Below are 24,208 nucleotides of genomic sequence, written 5' to 3' on the forward strand. Positions count from 1 at the left end.
CTTGGCAGCTGCTCCCTATAGGACCCAAACTGACAAAGAATTCAACTACAAAGAGTGAAAAATTTGAACAGGTGATTCACTAAAAAAGAAACTCAATGTAGGTATATACCTACACATACAAATAAAATGACCACTTTTTACACCATATACAAAAATAAACTAAAACTGGATTAAAGACCTAAATGTGAGACCTGAAATCACTTCTGGAAGAAAACATAGGCAATAAACATTTTAACATCAGTCTTAGCAATGTTTTTTGGGGGGGATATATCTCCTCAGGCAAATGCAACTGAAAATAATAAAGGCAATTATATAAAACTAAAAATCTTTTGTACAGTGAAGGAAACCATCAACAAGTTAAAAGGGAAATCTAATGAATGGGAGAAGATATTTGCAAATAATATATCCAATAAGGGATTAATATCCATATATATAAAGAACTCATATTATATTACTCAACATTAAAAGAAAACAATCCAATTAAAATTGGACAGAGGACATGAATAAACATTTCTCCAAAGAAGACATACAAATGAGCAACAGACACATGAATATATGTTCAACATTACTAATTATCAGAGAAACACAAGTCAAAACCACAATGAGATATCACCTCTCACTTGTCAGAATGGCTATTATCAGAAAGACAACAAATAATTGTTAATGAGGACGTGGAGAAAAGGGAAGCCTGTGTCTTCTTGGTGGGATTGTGAATTAGTGCAGCGACTATGAAAACAATATGGAGATTTCTCCAAAAATTAAAAATAGAACTACTATACAACCCAGCAATTCCACTTCTGGGTATTTATTAAAGAAAACAAAAACAACAATTCAAAAAGATTTATGCTCCCTCATGTTTATTGCAGCATTATTCACAATAGGCAAGGTATGGAAGCAACTGAGGTGTCCATCAATAGTAAATTGATAAAGAAGATGAGGTTATATATATATATATATATATATATATATATATATATATATAGGGGTGGTTAAAAGTAGGTTTATAGTTGTGAGTATGCAAAAGACAGAGTTTATTCTTGTTTTATTATTTATTTATTAATTATTGTATGACTTATTTATATTATTTGTCTTCATATTATAATTGTCATTATTTCATACCCTTACTTATGATTTATCCTTTAGGTAATGTATATGCAATGGAATATTACTTAGTTATAAGAATAATGAAATATTGCTATTTACAACATGCATGGACTTAGAAAGTAATAAGTGAAATAAGTTGGACAGATAAAGCCAAATACCATATGATTTTCCTCATATGTGGAATCTAAAAAAGAAAACAAATAAACATACAGAGTGAAACAGAAACAAACTCACAGATACAGAGATCTAACTGATGTTTGCCAGAGGAAAGGGAACTGCGGGGTAGAGCAAAAAGTGGAAAGGGATTAGAGTATGAACTTCCACTTACGAGTTGCAGGGATGTAATATACAGCAAAGAGAATAAAGTCAATATTGTAATAATTATGTATGGTGACATATAATTACTAGACCTATTGTGGTTATCACTTTGAATCACTATCTTACACAACTGAAACAAATATAATATTATATGTCAATTTTAATTAAAAGTAAATTTAAAAAAACACAAAGATTACCATACAACACCCCCATAAATAAAAGTATGGAAGGTAGAAGGAAATTTTTTAAAAATCTACCTCAATAGATGAAACTGAAGCCCTACTAGAAGGAAGAAGATGGATTTGAACCCAGAAAAGTAAGGCCATCCTCCCCAAAAGCAGGGTTATTTATGAACCGAGGAAAAGAATATAAACAATTAGTGGTCTCAATAATTGCAATGGTTCACATTTACTGAGCACTCTTGCATAACTTTCCATGAATTAACTCACAACAATCCGATGAGGAAGTTACTACTACAATCTTCATATTAGAGTTGAGGACCTTGGGGGATGGAAAGACTAAGTAATGTGGCCAACTTGTTTTAAAAAAAGGTTCACTCAAATTCAGTTAAAAGGATTGTACACATATGTGGTTTAGGGACTCTATTCTAAATATGTTGGAAAAGAGAATGAAATATAGCACTGAGCTACATTTTAATTTTGTGATATTGGAAATTATTTTTCACCTTTCTAGACTTAGTTTCCTCTTTTACTATAGAGTAGAGCAATGGTACTTCATTATTTGTAAACATATTTTGGAAATTATACTTAAAGTTATAGCATACTATACAAATAGGAGATATTATTATTAGTTTATTACAGAAATGAAAATTTAAAAAAGAGAATAGCTATGAAATATAAGAAAATTCTAAATTTGGTGGCATGTCATAAAGCCAAATATCAACTGAAAATTTATTTTAGCCAATTATTTCCATTCTTTCTCAGCTATGTATTTGTGTATGCATGCATTAATGTTGGTATATTTGAAGATTGGTAAGTAAATATGCATTTTACCAGAGTTAGGAATGAGTTTAAATGTCACTACCTTCCAAGTTCACTGCCTTGAGAAGGGAACGGTAATGATGAAATCAGCTTACTGAGGTTCTTTTTTGACAAATAATTTATCATAGTGATAAAGAATAAGATACCATAGTGGTGATTTCTGTGTAGAATGGAATGAGAAGAACAAATCTGGGATGTTTTCATGAATTCTGCAAAATTCTGCTAAATCTCTAGTTATCCTTATGTGCCATTCCTTCACATTTTATCTCTCCAATTTGACTATTTCACTTTATTAACTAGGGTTGTTTTCTTTCTGAATATTAGTTATATTAAGTAATCTAATAAATTAAATAGTACAATGTCCGAAGAAGTATTTTGGATTTTTAAATTTATTAATAGGGCTACACCATGATCCCACATGGTAATAAATTCATTTCATACAAGACTGTTACTGTGGTATTCTACAACTGTATTGTTCTATCACTAATTACAGAGTATGGAATCACAGCACTGAGCTTTAAAAATGTATTCAATAGTTATCAGATCTGTGCATTTATATAAAATAACTCTAATAAGTGAAAAATCCATAAAATAACCTTAATATTTTGAATATTGGAGCTGTAATACTACTACTGACTAATGTGTTTATTATTTTTAAATGCGTTTCATGCTACACTTTGAATTTGGGGTTGCATTTTCCTTGGACAGGATAGGAAGTTGATTCTTTCCTTTGTACTATTTTATGCTTTTATATCAGAGTAAAGAAAGTAATATAGGGGTGTTGTTCTGCGATGGTGGCTAGAAAATGAATTCACGAGGCAAGACATTGTATACACACATAAGTGCACTCTGAGGCAATGTTTCCATTTTCAACACAATTAATTTACTCTTGCATTCTGTAAACAACCTTAGAATAGGCCAATGTTCACTTCTAGAACTTTATATTGCTTTGAAATAAGAATAAATTAAGAATATCAGAGATATAATATTAACTCAAAAAGACTATGCACCTAAATTATGAACGATATCGGTGTGTTGACTTCTAAAATATACTATTACTTGGTTTTCTTGTTATATTTTCCTTGGTGCAAAGAGTAAGTAAAGTTAACTTTTTAACCCACTGAAGAAAGGCTTTATGATTTGTGTGTGCTTGTGTGGGAGGGGAAGTGACAAAGGAAATGAGTATGTCAAAAAATATTTGTAATAGCTTTCAATACTGTATGTTGCCAGTGTTTTAAAAACTAAGGGTTAAATTAGTCACTATCTGCACTTATAAGGAGCCAGACTAAGTTTTCTCTTGCCACACCAGAACTGAAGTTGACCTAGTTCCCCAAACTAGAACTGAAGTAGACATGGTGGTTGGCTTAGAGTGGGGATTTTCTCTGTGGTCAAACACTCATGGGGTTCACACGCCAGTCCTCAGTTTAATAAAGTATGTTGATAAAGCTTGGTATGAAGGCAGATTTCTCTTGTCCCTGCTCAAAACAGTTTAAGAAGGAAAATGACAGTGTTTACCAGAGCCTTTTGTGGCAGTAGTAATTAAGTAATTATGTTTCTTCCATCCTTTTCATGGTAATATTTCTTAAGGGCCATTCATGCCTTACACCAGTGGTAACTAACAGAGGATCATTTACTCTTATTTCCTGAGCAGAAGCTGAGTGATGATCAATAGGACTGCTTTAGTTTGAGACTTTGCTTCTTAACTGCTCTATCAGACCAGAAAGGAAACATCTGTCTACTAAACCAGGAAAGTAGCATCTATATATAAATAAGGAAGTACCATGTGTCTACCAGACCAGGAGAACATTACCTGTGTACTAGGCCATGAGGGTAGTATCTGCCTACCACAACCAATGATTAATATCTATCTAACAACAGGGAGGATAGCCTCTGCCTACCTGACCAGGACAGGTAGCATTTTTCAGAGCCCACAGCAAGGGAATTTAAGTGAACTTATTTGGTTTTTATATTTGTCTACTTGATTTTAAAAACCATATTATAGAAAATGCTGGTGATTTAATAACCAAACCCCCATTTATATATCTTGGTATAAAAGTATAAATATTAGAAAACAAGTATTTAAATATAGAGTAATGTATTATATTTGTATAAGCAGTAGGAGGTCACATGAACAGATTATCAGTACCTACAGCTCTATAAAATTTAGTTTCAGATGGTAAATATATTCTAAGTACAGTATTTATTCAATGTGATGTTTTAACAAAAGCTATGGAATAGCTACATTTGTACATAGCCTGGCTTTACTAAAAGATTTAATGATTTTTTTCTTTAGAATATCTTAATATGAGGTAAAGTACCTTGCAATGTCAGAAATCTAAAATAGTCATGTATAATTTCAGACTTATTCCAAAAATATGATTATATAGTAAATAAATCAAAAAATGATTCATATTAAAATACATTAATAAAATGTAACAGTTATATGATACATATCTAGACATTCTTATTAATATGGTCCAAATTAGAAACTAACAAATAACTATTTCTGTGTGAGAAAAAGCAGTTTTGAAGATAAATACTATATTTTCTACAAGAATTATACATTTTAATAATTGGAAAAATATAGAAAGAGAACTAGCTATTTACTCATTAATTCATTTATTTATATCCCCCATGTTATTGCCCTGTTATTGGGGTTGATTTGTGTCCAGAGTACATACTGTGAGTTAAGAAAATATAAGTCAGAGTAAAAAATAAGATCAAGAAGAAAACAAATATGAAAATCAAAAGGGAATCCCACAGTGTCTGTTCAGTTCTCATAAATCAATGATTTTTCAACTCTATCACACAATATCTGCTATAAGGAGCAGGTGTGGCAACAAATTCTTCACTATCTTGATGTAAATGAATAAATATAACATCTTTATCTGTAATAAAAATGTCCTAAGATAAAGGGCATGTATCCTTATATCTACAAATACTCTGGTATTATATATAAATTTATTTAATACATATTTAATAAATTAAAATATATAACTATATCTTGTAAATATATTATTTTATAAAATATAATTATTTAAATATATAAATGTGCCTAAACTATACTCAAGTAAAATACATGTGTGTATATATCTATGTACATACTTAAATAAAGTACATATATAAATATTTTGGCAAGATTTTACTAGAAGGCTTAAAGAAGTAGTCAGTCATACACTTGGCTCTAAATGTTGGCTCACCATGAATGTGACAATTACAAAGATAGACTAATGCTGATATAGTATAGTGGTGACACAGATACAATGAATAAAATTCCAAACAAAACAAAGGTCAATTTTCCCATGGTTTATAGTTTTGTTATATATCTGGAAAATTCTTAAAACTGGACAAAAATCACTCAATGTCTACACTATCTACTCTCCAAAGATTGCCCTCCATGTCTTCTCCTCCCTATATAGGCAAGCTGCCTTTCACATCAAGAAGTGGAGTTTATTTGTCCTCACCTTAAGTTTGGACTGGCCTTGACCAATGGAAAGCAGCCTAAGTGTTTTTCTGGGACTACTGAACCCAAGCTTGAAGAGGACTGGCAGTTTCCACTTGCCACCTTCAGGGACCAGTTACTATGTTGCAAGACACCCAAGCCATGTGGTAAGACCACATGAAGGAAGTCTGAGGTGCTCCAATTGACAGCTCCAGGTCAACTTCCACCCACATGCCAGTGGTATGAGCGAGCCATTTTGGATGTTCAAGCCCAATTGAAACCAGCTGATCGCAGCAAGAGTCAACATCAAATGGAGCAAAACTGCTCAACTGAGCCAGTCATCCCATAGGATCTTAGGAGATATAAACTTCTGTGGTTTTAAGCCTCTAAGTTTTGGGTTGTTTTATGATATAGCAACAGACAACCAAAACAGCATTTACATGTAAAACTGAATTAGATATTAGGTTCAGGCTGATATAAACAGATTTTTTCATTTGTTTGAAAATCTAATGGATCATCTGAGGGTCTTGCAGATAGGAAAGAGTTCTTCATTATGAGGGACTGTCCTATATATGCAGGATGTTTATTATATCTAGTCCCTTCTCTAAATGTCAGTAGTGTTTCCTGGTTACTATGACAACCAAAACACTTCTACAAATCTCCAAAATGCTCTCTAGGGGGATGGTACTGACTTTGCTAAGAATCACTATCTAGAATAATTATTTGTGTAGTGACTACAGTGTTCGGTACTGGAAAGGCAGAAACGAAACATAACTCATGCCTTCAAACAAACTCACAGTTCAATGGACAAGATGACAAAATGAAATTATAACACAAAATGATAAAAGCGATGATGGAGATGTTTTCCTGACACTGTGGTAGCACATGAAACCAGTAGTTAAATCAGTCTTAGGAAGGGTCAGGACAAGTTTCGTAGAGGAGTTAATTAGTGAGCTAAGTTAGCCAGGTGGAGAAGAGGTCAAATGGAGACTCAGGCAGAGGAAACAGCTTGTGCGAAGGCAAGGTGAGGAACACTAGCAGCCATAAAGGTAACAAGTGGGCTGGGGCCTGAGGGTGATGCATCTTTTATGCTCTGCTAAACAGTTCACTTAAACCTGAAGGCAATTTTGTACAACTAGCCAGAGATATGTCTTATATTCACCACACTTCCTAGCCTTTCTTATGGTTGGTTTAGGGCTTTGTGACTTGTTCTGTGTATTGGATGTGGCTGGAAGAGATGTTAACCAGTTGTAGGCCTGCCTCTTGATAGCTACCCTGAAATCTTCTAATTCACTCTTCTCCTGCCTCATGTTGGAGGCCACACGATCCAGATGGCAAAGTTCCAAGATGAAAGAGGGCTCTCTGACTTGTATCAGTATGTGAAAAGTATATTTTTATTGTATTAAGTCACTGAGGTTTGGGAGGGGGCTATCCATCAGATCCTGCCAGGAAACAAATCACCCCACATGGTTCAAATGAAGAGACTCTAATTAAGGAAATCCTTTCAGAGGTGTGGACAGGGAAAGGGAAGAGACATAGGAGTCAGGAAGCTGTTCTCACTCCTAGAACTGAAGAGGCAAAGAGAGGAAATAGAGTTATCACAGCCCTGAGAGCTGGTGCCAAGGAGAAGGAGCCGCCTAGCAGGAACTCTAGTTATGAAACAACACCACTGCCAGAAGAAGGGGGAAAGCTGGAAAAAAATACCCTGACCTGCTTATTCTCCTGCCCTTTAGTCTCCTGAGAGGGTATCCGCACTGGCCAAACGAAATCAGAACTGGCCAAACGAAATCAGAACGCAGCCTAAGGGAGCCCAGGTGATGCAGTACACAGCTGCCAGCCTCCTGGGGCACAAAATCATGCAGGGAAGGAACAACAGCTCTGGAGGTAGAGAACATATGCAGTTCCTGAGGTTTGTCTGCGGTGGCAACTAGCTTTAATTATGCTAATACAAAATCACCAATACGTTTTCTTGAAGCATACAGTTAACCCTTTTAAAGTATACAATGCAGTGGCTTTTGATATATTCACATAGTTGTGCAATCATCCATATCTAGTTGTAGAATAATTTCATTACATTCCCCCTCACCCCTCAAAACATCCCATACCTATCAAGTAGTTCCTCCCCATCCTCCCTCTTCCCCAAGCCACTGGCAACTAACAATCTACTTTGTTTCAATGCATTTGTCTATTCTGGATGTTCCACCTAAATGGAATCTTATAGTATGTGGCCTCTATGTCTGGCTTCTTTCGTTTAGCATAACACCTTCACAGTTCATCCATATTGTAACATGTATTCCTTTTTAGTGCTGAATAATATTTCATTGCATATGGTGGAGTTTTCAGAGAAGAAACCTGTGTAGATAATAGGTTGGAATGAGCCAAAAAAAAAAAAAAAAATCAGTGGCAGAGGAATATGTGTAAGTTGGGGAGTAATCACATTCTCTCAAATTATTTCTCCACCCAGAAATAAGTTAGAGAAGATAAATAGGACTTTTCATCTCCTGTCCTAAAATAGCCTCCTTTTCCTGGGTTCCCATCTCAATGAATGTCATCATGATCCACCCAGAATCTGGGAGTCATATTTGAGTCCTCCATGTCCCTCATTCTCCGCTTTAGATCACTTTTTGCTGTGCATTCTACCTCTTAAACAGTCCTCTCCCCTCCGTGCTCACTGCCTTAGTCGAGTCCCTCAAAGGGTCATGCTGAACTACCACAATCACTGCCTAAGGTATCCTTTGTCCATAGTACTGGGCTACAGTCTACCAGTGGTTGTCAACCTTCCTAATTCTGCGACCCTTTAATAGAGTTCCTCATGTTGTGGTGACCCCCAACCATAAAATTATTTTCGTCGCTACTTCATACTGTAATTTTGCTACTGCTATGAATCGTAGTGTAAATATCTGATATGCAGGATGTATTTTCATTGTCACAAATTGAACATAATTAAAGCATAGTGATTAATCACAAAAACAATATGTAATTAATCACAAAAACAATATGTAATTATATATGTGTTTTCCGATGGTCTTAGGCGACCCCTGTGAAAGGGTCGTTCGACCCCCAAAGGGGTCGTGACCCACAGGTTAAGAATCGCTGAGGTAGAGCAATGATGACAGAAGGTGGATGGATGGATGGATGGTTGGATAGAGGACATGCTGTGCCTTATCTCATCGTTGAGTTAGGAAGCAGATCAGGCATTTGTAGCCTAACCCCTTCTTCCTTTCACCCAGCTGAGAGTTAGGCGCCTTCAGTGAGCACACAATCTCTTCCCTGTTGTTAAAGGAGGGCTGCCCTGCTAAAACTGTTGCTCTCTGGGGCTCAGAGAAGAGAGCTGCTTTGGCTTTACATTAAGCTCTGTTCCCTCACTTAGCATTACTGTAATAAAGATGAGTTTTTGCTTCCATCTGCGACAAACCTTTATACAATATTTTTCTTTTCAGAACTTGGGAGAGAAAGGACTTTAGCAAATTTACTGTTTCTCAGTAGCTAAATGTAAACAGAATCATGATCAATTAGGTAAAAGGACAGGTTTTAGAAAATGTTTGTTTTTTTTTTTTTGAGTATTAAGTGTTAGATGAAATTTGGAACATGATATGTCATAAGTAATGTCATCAATATTTCAAGCAAATGCAAAGACAAATTTCCTGTTAATTATAATTATTGTAGTTCAATTTCTCCAGGAAATCAGCTCTGAAACAAACACTTGCATGCAGGAAGTATAGTAGGGAGTACACTTGGTAACAAAACCTGCAACGAAGCGAGGGAAGCAGGTTTAAGTAGGTTTAGGGAGAACTGAACTGAGGATCAGTCAAGAAGAGAAGCATCAGTGAAACCCACAGAGAGCTCTGGATTTGAGATGACTTTTAGAGTTCTCCCCAAATTAAGGCAACAGGACTAGGCCTCTGTACCACTGCAATGTCAAGTCATTGAAGCAAACTGCACCTTGGAGGAGATGTAACCATGGTTCAGGCAGCAACCTTCTGCTCAGGACAATGCTCAGAGAAGAGCTCAGCTCCGAGCTGTCAGCAGCCAACACTTCTGACCAATGGGAAATAATCGACTCAATCCCAAAAGCACAATAATCAGGGCAATAATTATAGTACCCATTACAATCCACCCTTAGCAGACTCATTTGCTTCTATAAGGAGTTCTCTTCATATCAAGGATTCTAGGTAGTCTTTTATTTATTTTCTCCTTCAGAAACCTTAAAGAGGAAGCTAAGTGGGATGAAACACAGATCTTGTTGCAAAGTCTGCTCTGGGTACCATTTAAAGTTGGTAGCCATCTGTGTCGTTCAGGAAATGTGTCAGAGCAATAATCTCAAGTAAATATTGTGCATGCGAAGTCCAGAGAAACCTATCAGGTATTGTCCCTCTTTTGTGGTAGGAAGTGCAAGATGTGATAACTTACCCTTTACTTTTTAGAACATGTCTGGCATGCCTCAGACCAGTGGAACCGTAACTTTCAGCACTTCATTGTCCTTCTTCAGTGTATCTATGGCACTCAGCAAGAGAAATCTAGCTCAAAGTTTTTATAATAAACACTTACTTGGAACCTCTGAAAAGTTTGCAAATACATTCCCATCTGCAAGCACTGCCTTAGTTCACCTCCAGTGAAATTTCAGCGATTGCACAATTGCATCCATCACACGCCAGGGCTATCAATGTCCCATTTATCATCAATGATAGCCTATTAGTTGCTGCACAACAATATTACCACAAACTTAGTGGCTTAATGTGACACATTTATTAGCTGACATTTTCAGTGCATTCAAAGACAGGGCATGGCTTAGTTCTGTCCCCTGCAAGGCTGCAATCAAGGTGTCAGCTGGGCCTACAGTCTCATCTGAAGACTCAATTGCTAAAAGAAGCACCTCCAAACGCATATGGCTTTTGGCAGAATTGAGTTCCTTGCCAGGCTGAGGGATTCAGTCATTGTAGGCTGTTGGCCAGAGGCTGTCATCAGCTCCTAGCCGCATGTACCTACCTGTCTATGTGGTGGCTAAAAACATGGCAGCTGCTTCTTCCAGGTCAGCAAAAAGTGGTCACAGCAAGATGGGAGTGATAATATTGTGTAACTTATTTACATACGTGTAATCATGCACATTCTGTCACTTTTGCCATATTTTATTGGGTAGGCAAAACGTTCAGGTCCTACCCACACATAAAGGGAGAAATTTATACACAAGAGTAGAGATTAGGAGTTATCATGGGGTCAGTCACCTTAGAAACTGCCCATCACAGATGGGTCCTTATTCCTACCTTACCAGTGATGATCCAGCTTCAAATCTCATTTTAGGGTCCACTGCTTCATACCACTCCCCATACCCACTAACTTAAATCCCTGGTAAACAGACTCAGAGATAGAGAATTGCATGCAGGAAGTTTACCGTGGAGTGCTTTCAATAATACTGCTTGTGAATGAGTCAGAAAAGCAGGATCAGTCCAGAAAAAAAGAGAAACTGAATTGTAATACAATTGCAACAAAGGCCTTAGCTAGTTTCATGGGGAGTTCTAGAGCTAGAATGGCTTTTACTGAGTCAAGTCCTTGTGTATCACATGGACAAGTTATCTGATGGGCTCCCTCCTTCTCTGGGGAACTTTGGGGGAGACAGCTCCCTAAGGCCCAGAGAAATTGATGGAAAGGGGCACAGCTGTGAACAGCCAGCAGGCAAAACTCCCAACAGCTGGGGGAATAAGTGTCTCAGTCATGAAAGAGTATCCGGGAGACACATCATTGTAGAAGTCTTTAATAAACCCAAAGGCATGATATAAAATAAAATTTAGTAAACTTTCTGATGGTTGACTTGAATAAAGCAAGAAAAGTTAGGTCCCACTAAAAAGAATGGATTTTTATGCTTTTATTTTCCATAATTTTTTTTTCCAGAAAAACTACTGATAGAAGGTAGAAAGTGTCCTCTTTAAGAAGATGTCAGGGTTGGTAGGAACATTTTTAGCTACAAGTAACAGAATACTCTGATAACACTGAGTACAACTTGGAGTTTATTTTTTTCTTGCATAAAAATAAGTTTGAAACTTTGTTCAATTGCTCTACAATGCCAAGGCTAAGTCAGTGCTGCTCGTAGCTTTATCTCAGACCTCCTGTTTCTTGGTTACAAACTTCAACCACTCTGACCATCCTCAAGAAATAGAGACAGAAGTACTAGCAGCCGATTTTCTTTCATTTTGCTGACCTGAATTGTGTCCCAAAGCCAATCCTAGATGCAGAAAAGTCTCATAGAGAGAATATTTCTTTCTTTATTTTTAGTCTTTATAGTAGAGGCAGGCAAGGAAGAAGGGGATTTGGAATATGTGCAGGTGAGTCAATCGATATAGTTTTCAAAGCAGGTTTCTGTTTTGCTGATTGAGGTCAGATCCATAAACCTTAAAGGTCAGATGAAAGATGACAGATACCATCATTTGGCTGAGAAGTCAAATCAGCCCTATTAATTGGATGGAAGACTATCAGTATCATTCAGGAGCCGAACAAGAAAACAGACAAGTGCATGCCAGGTCAATAAGAGGGGGAATTGAATACATATGGAGAACTAATTGCAAGCGCATTGAAGGAGCTGAGATGCCAAACAAGGTACAGAGACATCTCAAGGACTGATGATATCAGCAGGAAGCCACTACAATCCCTAGAGCTGAAGAGACCAAAGGAGAAGATGCTGTTACCAGATTCCAGGAGATGGTGCTGCCCAGTGAGAACTGGTTCCACATCAGAGTTTACCTGGCTGGAGCTGGGTCATGGAGGGAGAAGCTGCCCGGCATGAGTTGGAACCACAGAGGAGATATTGCCCAAAGGAAACAGAGGCAAAGGGGGTGGGGGTATGGTTTCTCTGCCTCCCACTTTCCAATAACCCATCTCACCCCACAGTTTGAACCTAACTTGAAGCTAGCAGGCAAAGGAGCCTGAAAAATGTACTTTGCAGGGGTCATTCCCCTCCTCTACAGAGGAGAGAAAAGAAATGGAGAGGAACGGACTCAAAAGCAAACAAACAAATGACATGCCCACGTAGAGACAGACTTTACAGGTACCTGTAGGGAAGCCACAGTTTTCCCCTGGAAGCAGTGTTATCATCACCACGTAAAGAATTAACTCAGTTCCCAACATTTGACATCATACAGATAAGATTATTTTGCTTAAACAAAAGAAATGCCATCACATTACAAATTAATTTAAGAAAAATGTAAACTAGTTTTCAGAAATCATATGTTCTAAAAACTTTTAAAATAGTTTCTGGCCCAGTTTGAAGATAAACCTGACACGATTATTATTTTTTTAAACAAGGGGGAAATAAACTATTTTTAAGAGAATTACTTATGAAGAACTAGTAAATTGACTCCTTTTTACTTTCAAAATATAAAAGCAAAAATATTGATTGAAACAGGAGGTTTAACTAGGTGGGCTAAGATTCTGATATTAATTATAAATAAACAGAGAATGTGAGCCAAGGATGATTGATGATCACCAGCTCCTCGAGAAGAAACTATAATCTGTTTTGACTATAATATGTCAAATTATAGTCATCAGTTAAAATTCCAAAAAATCTCTATACCGAAACTATGCTAAGTTTTCAAAGTTAAAATGCTATAGTTCTTACATTTCTATTAAAAGATTATATTTTATATGACTTTCTATATCAGTTGTGAAAGCATCCTCTGGTCTAAAATATGTCACAACAATGAGATTTTTTAAAAAAAGTGATTTCTATTAAATACATATTATTGAATTCTCATACTTCAGAAAATATCTTTACCTACTAATTAATGTTTTAGCATAATTTTTCAGGAAAAATGTCCATATATGAGTCTATTTCTTAGAATCTATTTCTTTTTTTGACTTGTAAGAAAACTTGGATATATATTTGGCATATATTTAAACTTTAAAAACTAATGAGTAAGAATGAAAAATCATTAACTCTTTATGCTTACAAATTACTGAATCTTACAAGGCTCTAAAAATAGTTGTTTAAAGCAAGAGTCAAGATATCTAGGGAAACCAACATGTAATTTGTTTAAAAGAATTTCAATTGCCATGTTGAATTTTCATATAAAATATATTTTAATGAGCAATAATGTAATATTTGTCAAGGATCCAGAATCCTGTAGTCCTTAAAAAACAAAGATTACTAAAGAGTAAAGCATTTCTTCATTCTTCAGCATTTTTTCTTGCAATTTTTTTTCAGCTACCCAGTTTGCTTTAAAATGCCCTCAACTACCAACTTTGCTTTTTAGTGCTCCCATACATCATTGTACAAATCAGGGAAATAAACTCATACTCTTGACTACAGCATTTTCAGCAGCCTTGATGTTCCTGATAATATACATGCTTCCTGTGTTTGTAATCTTGAATCATTTGTACAATATTAACCTTTAAAATGAAACTAACAGCATTGATCATTGCCCCCTTACATACACTTCATGTTTTCTGTCTTGTTTTTTTAATACATCAATGCTGATGACCTTCTGTAAAAAAAAAATATATATATATCCCATACCTTTAAAGAAAGAGAGTACAAAATTTGTAAATCTGTGAAGAGTTTAGAATATTATAGTCCCAGATTTCCAATTACAATGTAAAGGGTGACAAAATCTGTGACCATACCCACCAACGAAAGATGAAACCATAGTCTTATATGGTCATAGACAAGAGAGAGAGAGAGAGATGCTTTTGAGAAATGAGCATGATATCAACCACAAAAGACTACAAAACACTACACATGTGTTTCACTAATAAGATGGTTAAAACCAGGATTTGCCTTAATTCCATGTTATTCTGTGAGGGCGATTGTGCCCAGCGTGCCTCGCCCCTCCCCACGCCTTAGGCTTCGTCCTCACACAAACGCATACACACACCCAGTCTGGCCAGAAGATAAAGCTAAGATGGCAGCGCTTGAAGTACAGGAGCCGCACTCAGTGGGACTGGAAACACATAAGCAAAACCCTCTATATTCTTTCATTCTGTGTATTTCCCTGAATAACCAGAACCCCTCCCCACAAGTATTGGGTAGTAGAGTGCACAGAATTGGCGGGAGGGGACGCTTGCTTTGAACATTTCGAGAAATCCACATCTCCTGTCAGTACGGAAGGTTCAGGTGACCCTCGCGACTTGCTTAGGGGACCACCCGTCCCTTCCTGCCCGCTTGACAGTGGAGTTAAGGGTGACTCCAATCGTCCCTTCGTTCCCGGCCAGCGCCCCATTCCCCGCCACCCCGGGGGAGCCTTCCAAGGTGCTCAGCTGCCAAAGCGGTAGCTGTAGCAGTTGACAGTGACAGGGGTGTGCACACTGCGGAGGCAGGAAGAGGAGGAGGAGGAGAGAAAACACTGCATTGGCTATCAATTTAGAGTAGAGCGGCCGCTGCCGCTGCCGTGGAAGGAAACGCTGCCAACCGCAACAAGAAACGCCACCCTCCGTGAGACACCTAAGTGAGCATGTGTGCGATTCTGCGCAGGCCTAGTTGGCGCAGCTCAAAGACAACGGGTTCCTCAGGAAATTATCCAGTTACCAGGTTTTGTGTGTACCCAGAGGCTCAGGAAAGGGCATGTCTGGGACCGGAGTGAAGACTGTTGAGTTGACCGTAGTGAAATTAAGGAAGAGGTGGGAAGAACGCCAGACCAGTGCAGCCGCTCGGGTAGTCCCCAGCAGAAACTGTAAATGGGCCATGACTGCACATGCCACCACCTAAGCCTAAACTGGAAATGTTTCTCTGTGTATGCATCCATCCATCCATCCAAACAACCAATCTACATTTCTCTTCCGATTAGGGCAGAGTCTGTGCTAGAATCCGGGAATGTAATGCGGGACACAGAAACCATACTCATCCTTATGAGAGGAGTCCAGGATGTTTTGTTTTGTGTGCTACAGCTTGCGAAGAGCCTTGTGCCAAGGTGGACACCCTAGATGCTTAAATCCTCCCATAATCTCATGTAGTATTATTTTGACCATTGTTCAGAGGTCGAAACTTGCCCAAAGACATACGAGTAGCAGAGTAAGGATCCAAATCCTAGTCTCTCAGAGTCTCAGGCTACCTCCCTTACAGCAGCTCCTACAAATTCAAGCCTTGAACTCCACCAGCCTTTAGATGCCCCTATACCTGGATCTTGGCTCTCATCCCAGGGCTGGGGAAGAGGGCTTCCTGTTTAAAACTGAGCTTGGAACTGCTGAAACTTCAAAACAAGCATCAGCCAAACAAATACTTACTAGATACTTTCCATGTGCAAGATTCTAAACTAGGGGCTGAGGAATACCTGAAGATAAATAAGAAGTTCTGAAGTAGCTTGTGGGATAAAGAAACAAGACAAAAATCGTTTCCCAGGGCTACTCACTACACAATTATACTATTATTCCTCATGCCTGCCCTTTGACCCTGTGTTTTCATTATCCTATTTCTGGCTATCCTTCCTTTTCTTTTTAAATCAAAATGAGATACATCTATCATTCAAAGCCCCAAATAAAATGCATTTTTACCACTCCCTCCTTATTTATTTATTTATTTATTTATATTAAGAGAAGGACATTCAGAGCAGAGGCACAGAGATAAGAGCTAGTAAGTAGATAAAGAACATAGTACTGGGAGGACAGGCCTTAATAATTTTGTCAGGAGTATAAATTTATGCTCTTCAACCTAAGAGTCAAAAGGATAAAATTAATAGGAATCAAGGTGCATTGACAAATATATTTCTAGACCATTTACTCAGGAGGGGTTAGCAGAATAGCCAGAGAACTCAGCAAATGTTATATTTTACAGATAACAATGATAAGATCTTTGGTAGATATGACACTTCCAGATGTTATACAGACACAGTCACAATTTTAGTTTTAGGTCATATTCAAGAATTATATTCAGTAATGTCAGTCTGGGCAGAAAAAGATAAGCCATTAAGTGACCACTCTCAACAGATAACAGTGCGCTTTTAGGGGGAGTGTGGAGTCAACGGAAAACTATTGAAGAAAAGTATTACCCCTTTAAGATTTGTCTCTGATGTAAACGTTGAGGACAAAAATTCAGGAATGACTCTGGCTTGTGAATACTCTCATAATTGTGAATTCTACTTTCACAGAAAGGAAAGAAAAGAATGCACTAATTTACTACTTGTCTTTTGTAAGTAAAAACTATTTTAAATAGACAAATCCTAATGACCAAAAAAGAAAAATCCAAAATAAAACCACCAAAGGGACTTGGAATGCACCTGGCCTCTGCCTTGAATTCTGAATTAACTAGCGCTATTCACGGTCAGTCTCTATGTTGGTACCACACACTGTGGCGAAAGGCTGAAGGAGCACGGAACCCTCGCTCTCTGGCGGTAGGCACATTCCCTCTTCTTTCGGGTCCCAGTTCTCCAACCTGAAGAGAACCCATTACCTGAAGTCAACTGTCTGTAGTTGACAGCCTGCCTAGCAGTTTCCTTACTCTTCCTCAAGTTGCTAGTAAAACCCGGAGCAGTGGATTTCATACGGCTCCAATGCCCCACACTCAAAGCCCGGAGACAGAGGGAGTGGTGGGGGAGGGGGGGTGGGGAGGGAAACAGGCTGGGGTAACTGAGCATGTGCAAGGCGTGGCGCATGCCCAGTTCCGCCGGCAGCTTCCCATTGCGGTAGTCCGGCCGTGAGAGCTGAGGCGGCGGCACCGCCTCCTCCTCACACTCCCGAGGTGGCGGGGTTAGATGAGCGGCCCCAGTAGCAGCGAGGGCCCTGCGGTGCGGAGAAGGAAAAGGAGGAGGAGGAGGAGAAGGAGGTCGTAGCTGTCTTTGTAGTCTCCAGGCTGCTGGAGCAAGAGGCCACCGCCGGAGCCATCGTCGTTGGAAAAGGGTTGTGTGCGCGCGTGTGTCTGCCTGCCCGGCCCGCGGGGACCCGGCAGCGGCAGCGAGGATGATGATGTGCGCAGCAGCTACTGCCTCCCCTGCCGCCGCCTCCTCAGGGCCCGGCGGGGACGGATTCTTCCCAGCCACCACCGTCTCTTCCTTCCCGGCGCCGGGGGCGCTGTTCATGCCGGTTCCTGAAGGGTCCGTGGCTGCCGGGGGGCTGGGGCTGGGGCTGCCCGCCGCAGACTCCCGGGGTCACTACCAGCTGCTGCTGTCAGGCCGGGCCCTGGCCGACCGCTACCGGAGGATTTATACAGCTGCGCTCAGTGACAGGGACCAGGGGGGCAGCAGCGCTGGACACTCGGCCTCCAGGTGCGTCTCCGGGTGCCTGTCCTTGCGCCCCATGCGGCATGTGTGCGTGTGTGTGTCGACGGACTCACTGAGCTACCTTTCGGCAAGCGCTTGATGCTGTACGTGTATAGTGGAAACAATTGAGATCAGAGGGTGCGGTGGCAGCAGTTTCTGCCCTTAGTGTGTGTCTTTGTGGGTGGTTAGCGAGGGTGGGAGGGGTAGCGTAGGATGTTTCGGAAAAGACGGTGGTGCCGGTCGTTTATGACACGTGTGTGTATTGTTGATGAAGGAGGAGGGATGGGTAAAGGGTAAGAACGTACTATATGAACAGAATTTGCAAGAGTGGTGGGGGCAGTGGCGTTTCCAGGGTCTGTCGCAATAGTACTAGCAAGTATTTCTCACCGCCATCCCCCATGACATTCCATCCGCCCTTTAACCAGCTCCCCTGAAAAAAATTTGCCAGATCTGCCTTTCACTTAGTGGTGGAATGGTGTCGGTTAAGGATAACGTTTTGAATATATGCATATATATGTATATTCATATGTATTCATGTATGTATATATATTTGTTTATATATGACGAATTTTACATAATCAGGCTGTTGGATAAGGCATGGGGTTTCGATTTAAGAGAATTAGGCAAAAGGGATGCAAATGGAGATTTATGTGGATGTGAAAAGGTGTTTGATTCAGATCTTTAGAGCTGTACTTTGATAACGGGTCTCCTAGAAATGCAATGCTGTTGGAGCTGCTCTTGTGTTTTGATGTCCCCATCAGCCATTTCCCTTTATCTTGTGTTCTGTGCCCTCTTCTGCTTATAGGCTCTAGAGTAGAGGGGTTTTGTAAGGAAAAAGGGGAATGCCGAAGAACTTCAAAATATGACAGCTGGTAGTATTCAGCTGCCACCAGCCAGAAAATTTGAGTAGCTCCTAGATCTCTTCCTGGGCTCACTGCACCTTCAGCTTCCTTGATGTAAGATATTACATCACTTTCGTTTTCTTTTTCTTAAAATATGGGTGTCTTTTTTTGCTGTTCTATTATTTTTCTTTTCCATGCCCTTACATGCCACACACCCTGGAAGATGATGACTGACTTGTTTTACCAGCTTGGTTTTGACAGTGGTATTTGGGAGTTGGCATCTTTTTTCTCACACCTGCTTGCAATACATGGGAAAATGGGGAAAGCCTTGTAGGATTGTGTTAAATGTTACATAGTTTACAGTATTTATTGAGTGTGTAGTTTGTTAGGCAATAACCAATGTCATTTTCTTCCATTAGATTATGACAGGGCGGTAGGCATTTGGAGTTTCACCAGTATTTGCTGTCGCTTTTGTCTGTTGCAGAGAGTTTTAAAAGGTGGAGCATTGTTCACACTTCTCATATCTGTAATTGTGGGCACATGAGTAGTTTTATCATATGGATATAAATGTGTGTCACTACCTTTTGTTATCTAAGCTGAAGATCACAGTGGCACAAGTCTGTTTCTTGCTAATGTTTTTGAAGCTAACACACAACCTCATTAGACAGTTTGCTCTGATAATTAGGTAGATAATTTTGAGCAATGAGTCTTTAAATTATGGCACTGCAGGTACAACTTTACAAAGCCCTGTCAAAGAATTTGAATTTACTTTGTGTTATTTCCTGACTTATATACTGTATTGGCCAAAAAGTCCCTTTAGTTTTTAATGTAAAATACAAGACATATTTTTATTTTCACCAATAACTTTATTGATTTGGGTACTTTGAATATGTCTGCTACCTCACGCTCTTGGCTTCTAGTGGGGAGAGGCCAGGGGTGCTGTTAAACATCTTTCAATGCATAAGACAGCCCCCCAGCAAAAGTATTATTTGGCTAAAATATCAATAATACCAAGAAACTTCGCAAACCACTTTTGACACATTTAATCAGTCACAAGCACCTTCTCCATACACTGCACAAATCTTTGTGTGTGTTTCTGTTGCATTTTTACCTTTCTTGAAATAATAAAGCATAATACGCCAAAAATGTTGCGTATCTTCTTCCATCTTCAGTATTAAAATGGCTGCACAAAAATTCACCAGGTTTGATAAGTTTTTCTTAAGGCATGCTGATGTGATAGCTGTCACAATACAACCTAGCAAAATTTTTTTGAATGAAGTTAGACAACTAAGCGCTACTAGAGCCATCGTACAGAAAAAACTAAACAAGCTTTTTGGCCAACCCAATAATAACTTGTGACTGGTACAAATCTTATTTTAACTTTTTACTACTATACTTGTGTAATAATACAACTTCTATATAGCTAGAACAAAACTAATATAGACTAACCACATGTATAAAATTTGTGAATGATTTTTAGTCTTTGGCCCATTTTTGTACAAGCTGTCAGTTAAAATTGATGAAGAATTAGTTCAGGTACTTCAAGAAGCACTCATGGAAACCAGCCTTAAGTTGTATAATATTACTTTCTGCTTGTTTATTTATTATCATTCACATTATTTTTTTTTCTAAGTCTTAACCTGCAACTATTCTTTATTGAGAATTTGCTTAAAAATTCAGTCACATTTTCTTATTAAATATGATGGAGAAAGTGGAACTGGGATTTAGGTACTGAATGAATATTACTTGTATAGGAGTACTGGTTGAGTTACAGGAGCAGATGAGAAGTTTCAGAGACAGAATGGAGCAAGAATAGAAGATGAAGCTCCAGTGAACTTAAGTTTAAAGGATGAGAGAAAGGAGGCAGTATAGGCAGCTTTAAAAAGATAAAAATATTAAGAGAACCATAAGATATTAGCACCTCTGGTCCTAAGAAAGTGGATTAAAAGTCTACAGCAGTGCTAAATGCTGAAGAAGGTGAGAACACTTTCCAGGTTACTAATGACTTTTGAGGAAGTGTTCATAGTAGAGAGATGTGGTGAATAGTCAGTTGGAGATGTTGAGGGAATGGGGAGGTTACCGGGTAATCAGTAAGTAGAGAAGGAAAAATTAAAGAAGTGAGAAGGAGATAATTGATGGGGAGAGGTCAATGGGAGATCTCAGGGACTGGTTTAAGATGACAGGTGGAGAGGCTAGCAGTTGAAAAAGTTAGGAGCTAGTCTTTCTTTAATATACAAGGGAGGAGGTAAGTATTTGTAAATACAAAAACTAGGAGTATATTGAGGGTAAGAATTATATCCTATTGATTTTGGAAATCCAAATATCTAGCACAGTATTTGGCATCCATCCTGTAAATACCAAGTGCCTGCTGTGAGCCAGGCACTGTTTTAGGTGCAGAAGATACAGCAATGAGCAAGATAGACAAGGTCTCTACTCTCTTGAAGCTTCCATTCCAGTGGGGAGAAAGAAAGAACTGATAATATCGGGTAGTGATATGTAATTATGAAGAAAATAAACCAATTTCATGTGACAGACAATTTGTAGTGGGGGGAGGCTATTTTAGGTAGGTGGTCAGGACAGTTCTCTTTGGGAATTGACATTTAAGTTGAATTGTAATGATGGGAAGACAGATCTAGAGGAAGAGCCTTTTAGGAAATTATAATTAAGGCCCTGAGGTTAGAACAAGCTTGTGTTTAAGGAACAAAACAAGGCAACTTAGTTTTCAGTCAGTGCTTAGTGAATTAATTGCCATGGATTATGTTTTAAGTGTACAGTAGAGAAGTTGAAAGGTGCAAGCCTAATGGAGTTAATGACTTTGATGGCATTCTGGTGAAGTGGGTAAGAACTTGGATTCTGAAGTTCTCCTGGTGTTAAATCTTGCTGCTGCCACTTTTTAGCCGTGTGATTTGGGTATGTTACATAACTTCTGTGCCTTAGTTTTGTGTTGTTTTTTAATTTTAAAAAATTGAGATGTAATTGACATATAACATTATATTAGTTTCAGGTATACAACATAATAATTCCATTTTTGTATATGTGAAATGAATCACCACAATAAGTCTAGTTAACATTTATTACCACACAGTTATAATTTTTTTTGTGTGATGAAAACTTTTAGGATTTATTCTCAACACAGGGTGGGGCAAAAGTAGGTTTACACTTATTCATATGGAAAATAATACAATAATTAATAAATAATAATGCAAGAGTAAACTGTTTCATGTACTCACTGTAGTCACTATGCTGTAACATTGCATCTCCATGAGTTACTTATTTTATAGCTGGAAGTTTGTACCTTTTAACCATCCTCACCCATTTTGCCCAATCTCCCCTCACTGGTCGATTCCCCACCTCCCTCTGGCAACTGTTCTCTGTTATCTATGAGTTTGGTTTTTGTTTTTTAGATTTCATACATAAATGAGATCATATGGTATTTGTTGTTCTCTGTCTGACTTATTTCATGTAACATGATACCCTTAAAATCTATCTATGGTGTTGCAGATGGCAAGATTCCTTTTTTTTTTTTTTTTTATGGCTGAATAATATTTCATTGTATATAAACACCATGTGTTCTTTATCCATTCATCCATTGATGGACACTTAGGGTTGCTTCCGTGTCTTGGCTATTCTAGATAATGCTGCAAAGAACATGAGGGGAGGTGCAGATGTCTTTTTGAGTTAGTGTAGATGTCTTTTTGAGTTAGTATTTCAGTTTCCTTTTGGGTAAATACCCAGAAGTAGCATTGCTGGATCATGTGGTAGTTCTATTTTAATTTTTTGAGGACCTCCATACTGTTTTCTATAGTGGCTGCACCAACTTACAGCCCCACCAGGAGTACACAAGGGTTCCTTTTCCACATCCTCATCCACAGTTATCTCTTCTCTATTTTGATAACAGCCGTTCTAACAGGTGTGAGGTGATAGGTATCTCATTGTGATTTTGATTAGCATTTTCCTGATGATTAGTGATGTTGAACACCTTTCCTGTGCCTGTTGGGCACATGTATGTCTTTAGAATTCTTTAATCGGATTGTTTTTGTTGTTATTGAATTGTGTGTGTGTGTATAAATATATATAATATTTTGGATATTAATGCCCTTATCAGATATATGATTTGCAAATACTTTCTCCCATTCTGTAGGTTGCCATTTTCATTTTCTTGATGGTTTTCTTTGCTGTGCAAAAGCTTTTTAGTTGTAGTTCCACTTGTTTATTTTGCTGTGTTTTTTTGTTTGTTTTGTTTTCTTATATGTAGAATGGAGAGAATAAGAATGAATATTGGTTTTGTAGATTAAACAAATCCATATATGTAAAGTGCTTGGCACATTAAGTGCTATTAAATATTAGTTACTGATTTCTGCTCAGAGTGAGGGGGCATATGGAATTTGGAAAATAAAGAGAAGGCAAGGGTAATGTCTTGCTCTTTTATTTTTGGTCTCAATGACTGTGTTGAATATGGGAATAACTATTTCATTTATTCAGCAATTGGATAAATATATTTTGTATGACTGAACCAATCAAAATTAGAAATTTAGTTGGAGAAATTTAGTTGGGACAGGAAATGAATAAAGGAGTGTTTGATCAGTTGTGTGTGTGAATGGCAGTATAATGTTTAACTTGGGAAAAACCATAGCACAGTGGCAAAATCTGCTCTGGAGGCAGACTGCCTTAGTTCAAACCCAGTTCTACCTTTTTTGTCTTAAGTTGGGCAAGTTAATTAGTATTCCTCTGTCTGTTTCTTTACTTTTAACCTTATCAGTATTGAAAGGACATTGTGCTTGTACACGGTAAGTGCTTAGTAAATTAGCTGCTGCTGTTGCTGTTATTATGATTGTTATTAAAACCACATATTTAAAATTCCAATCAGCATGATATTGTAGGTTTTTCCACTTGAGAGAATGGAAAAACTGCTAGTTGAGTTGATTTCAAAGTTAAAGTGTGGACTCAAATTAAAAAAACAAAGAAAGAAAGAAAAAAAAAAGACAGAGCCTAGCAGTCATTTCTGTAGAGGGGTCTCTCACACCAACTTCTCTCCATGGAGAAGCCTGTGCTGAACTGCCTGCCTGTACTGTGTTTCTGCCTTCTGAGCCAACCCTTAATAAAGTTTTGTTGGAATCCTATTTCAACCAATAGGATTGACGCTTTCCGCATCCAATCAGAGTTGTGTAGCTCTGACCAATCAGAGTGGCTCTATTCTGACTAATCAGGACAGTGTCTTTTGGATCAATCAAACTGCGGGGATTTGGAGTCCTTATTTGCATGAGCATGGACCAATCAGGGACCAGGTGTGGAGACTCCTGTCCATATAAACCAGCCCCTCTCAAGTGT

At 38.3% G+C, this 24,208-nt stretch overlaps 1 protein-coding gene across 2 annotated transcripts in view; it reads left to right on the plus strand.

The window, feature by feature from the left end:
* The first annotated feature begins 17,476 nt into the window (after positions 1–17,476).
* The window catches only part of MYCBP2 (MYC binding protein 2), a 258,565-nt gene continuing 251,833 nt past the window's right edge, over positions 17,477–24,208 (plus strand). For both annotated transcript variants that reach the window (XM_090258643.1, XM_090258644.1), the window contains exon 1: positions 17,477–18,044. In XM_090258643.1, the coding sequence (XP_090114769.1) occupies positions 17,740–18,044 (305 nt within the window). In that variant the 5' untranslated portion in view covers positions 17,477–17,739. The remainder of the gene's footprint in view (positions 18,045–24,208) is intronic.

This window comes from Furipterus horrens, unplaced genomic scaffold, assembly GCF_987537825.1.
Source record: "Furipterus horrens unplaced genomic scaffold, mFurHor1.1.pri manual_scaffold_12, whole genome shotgun sequence".
NCBI classification, from domain to species: Eukaryota; Metazoa; Chordata; class Mammalia; order Chiroptera; family Furipteridae; genus Furipterus; species Furipterus horrens.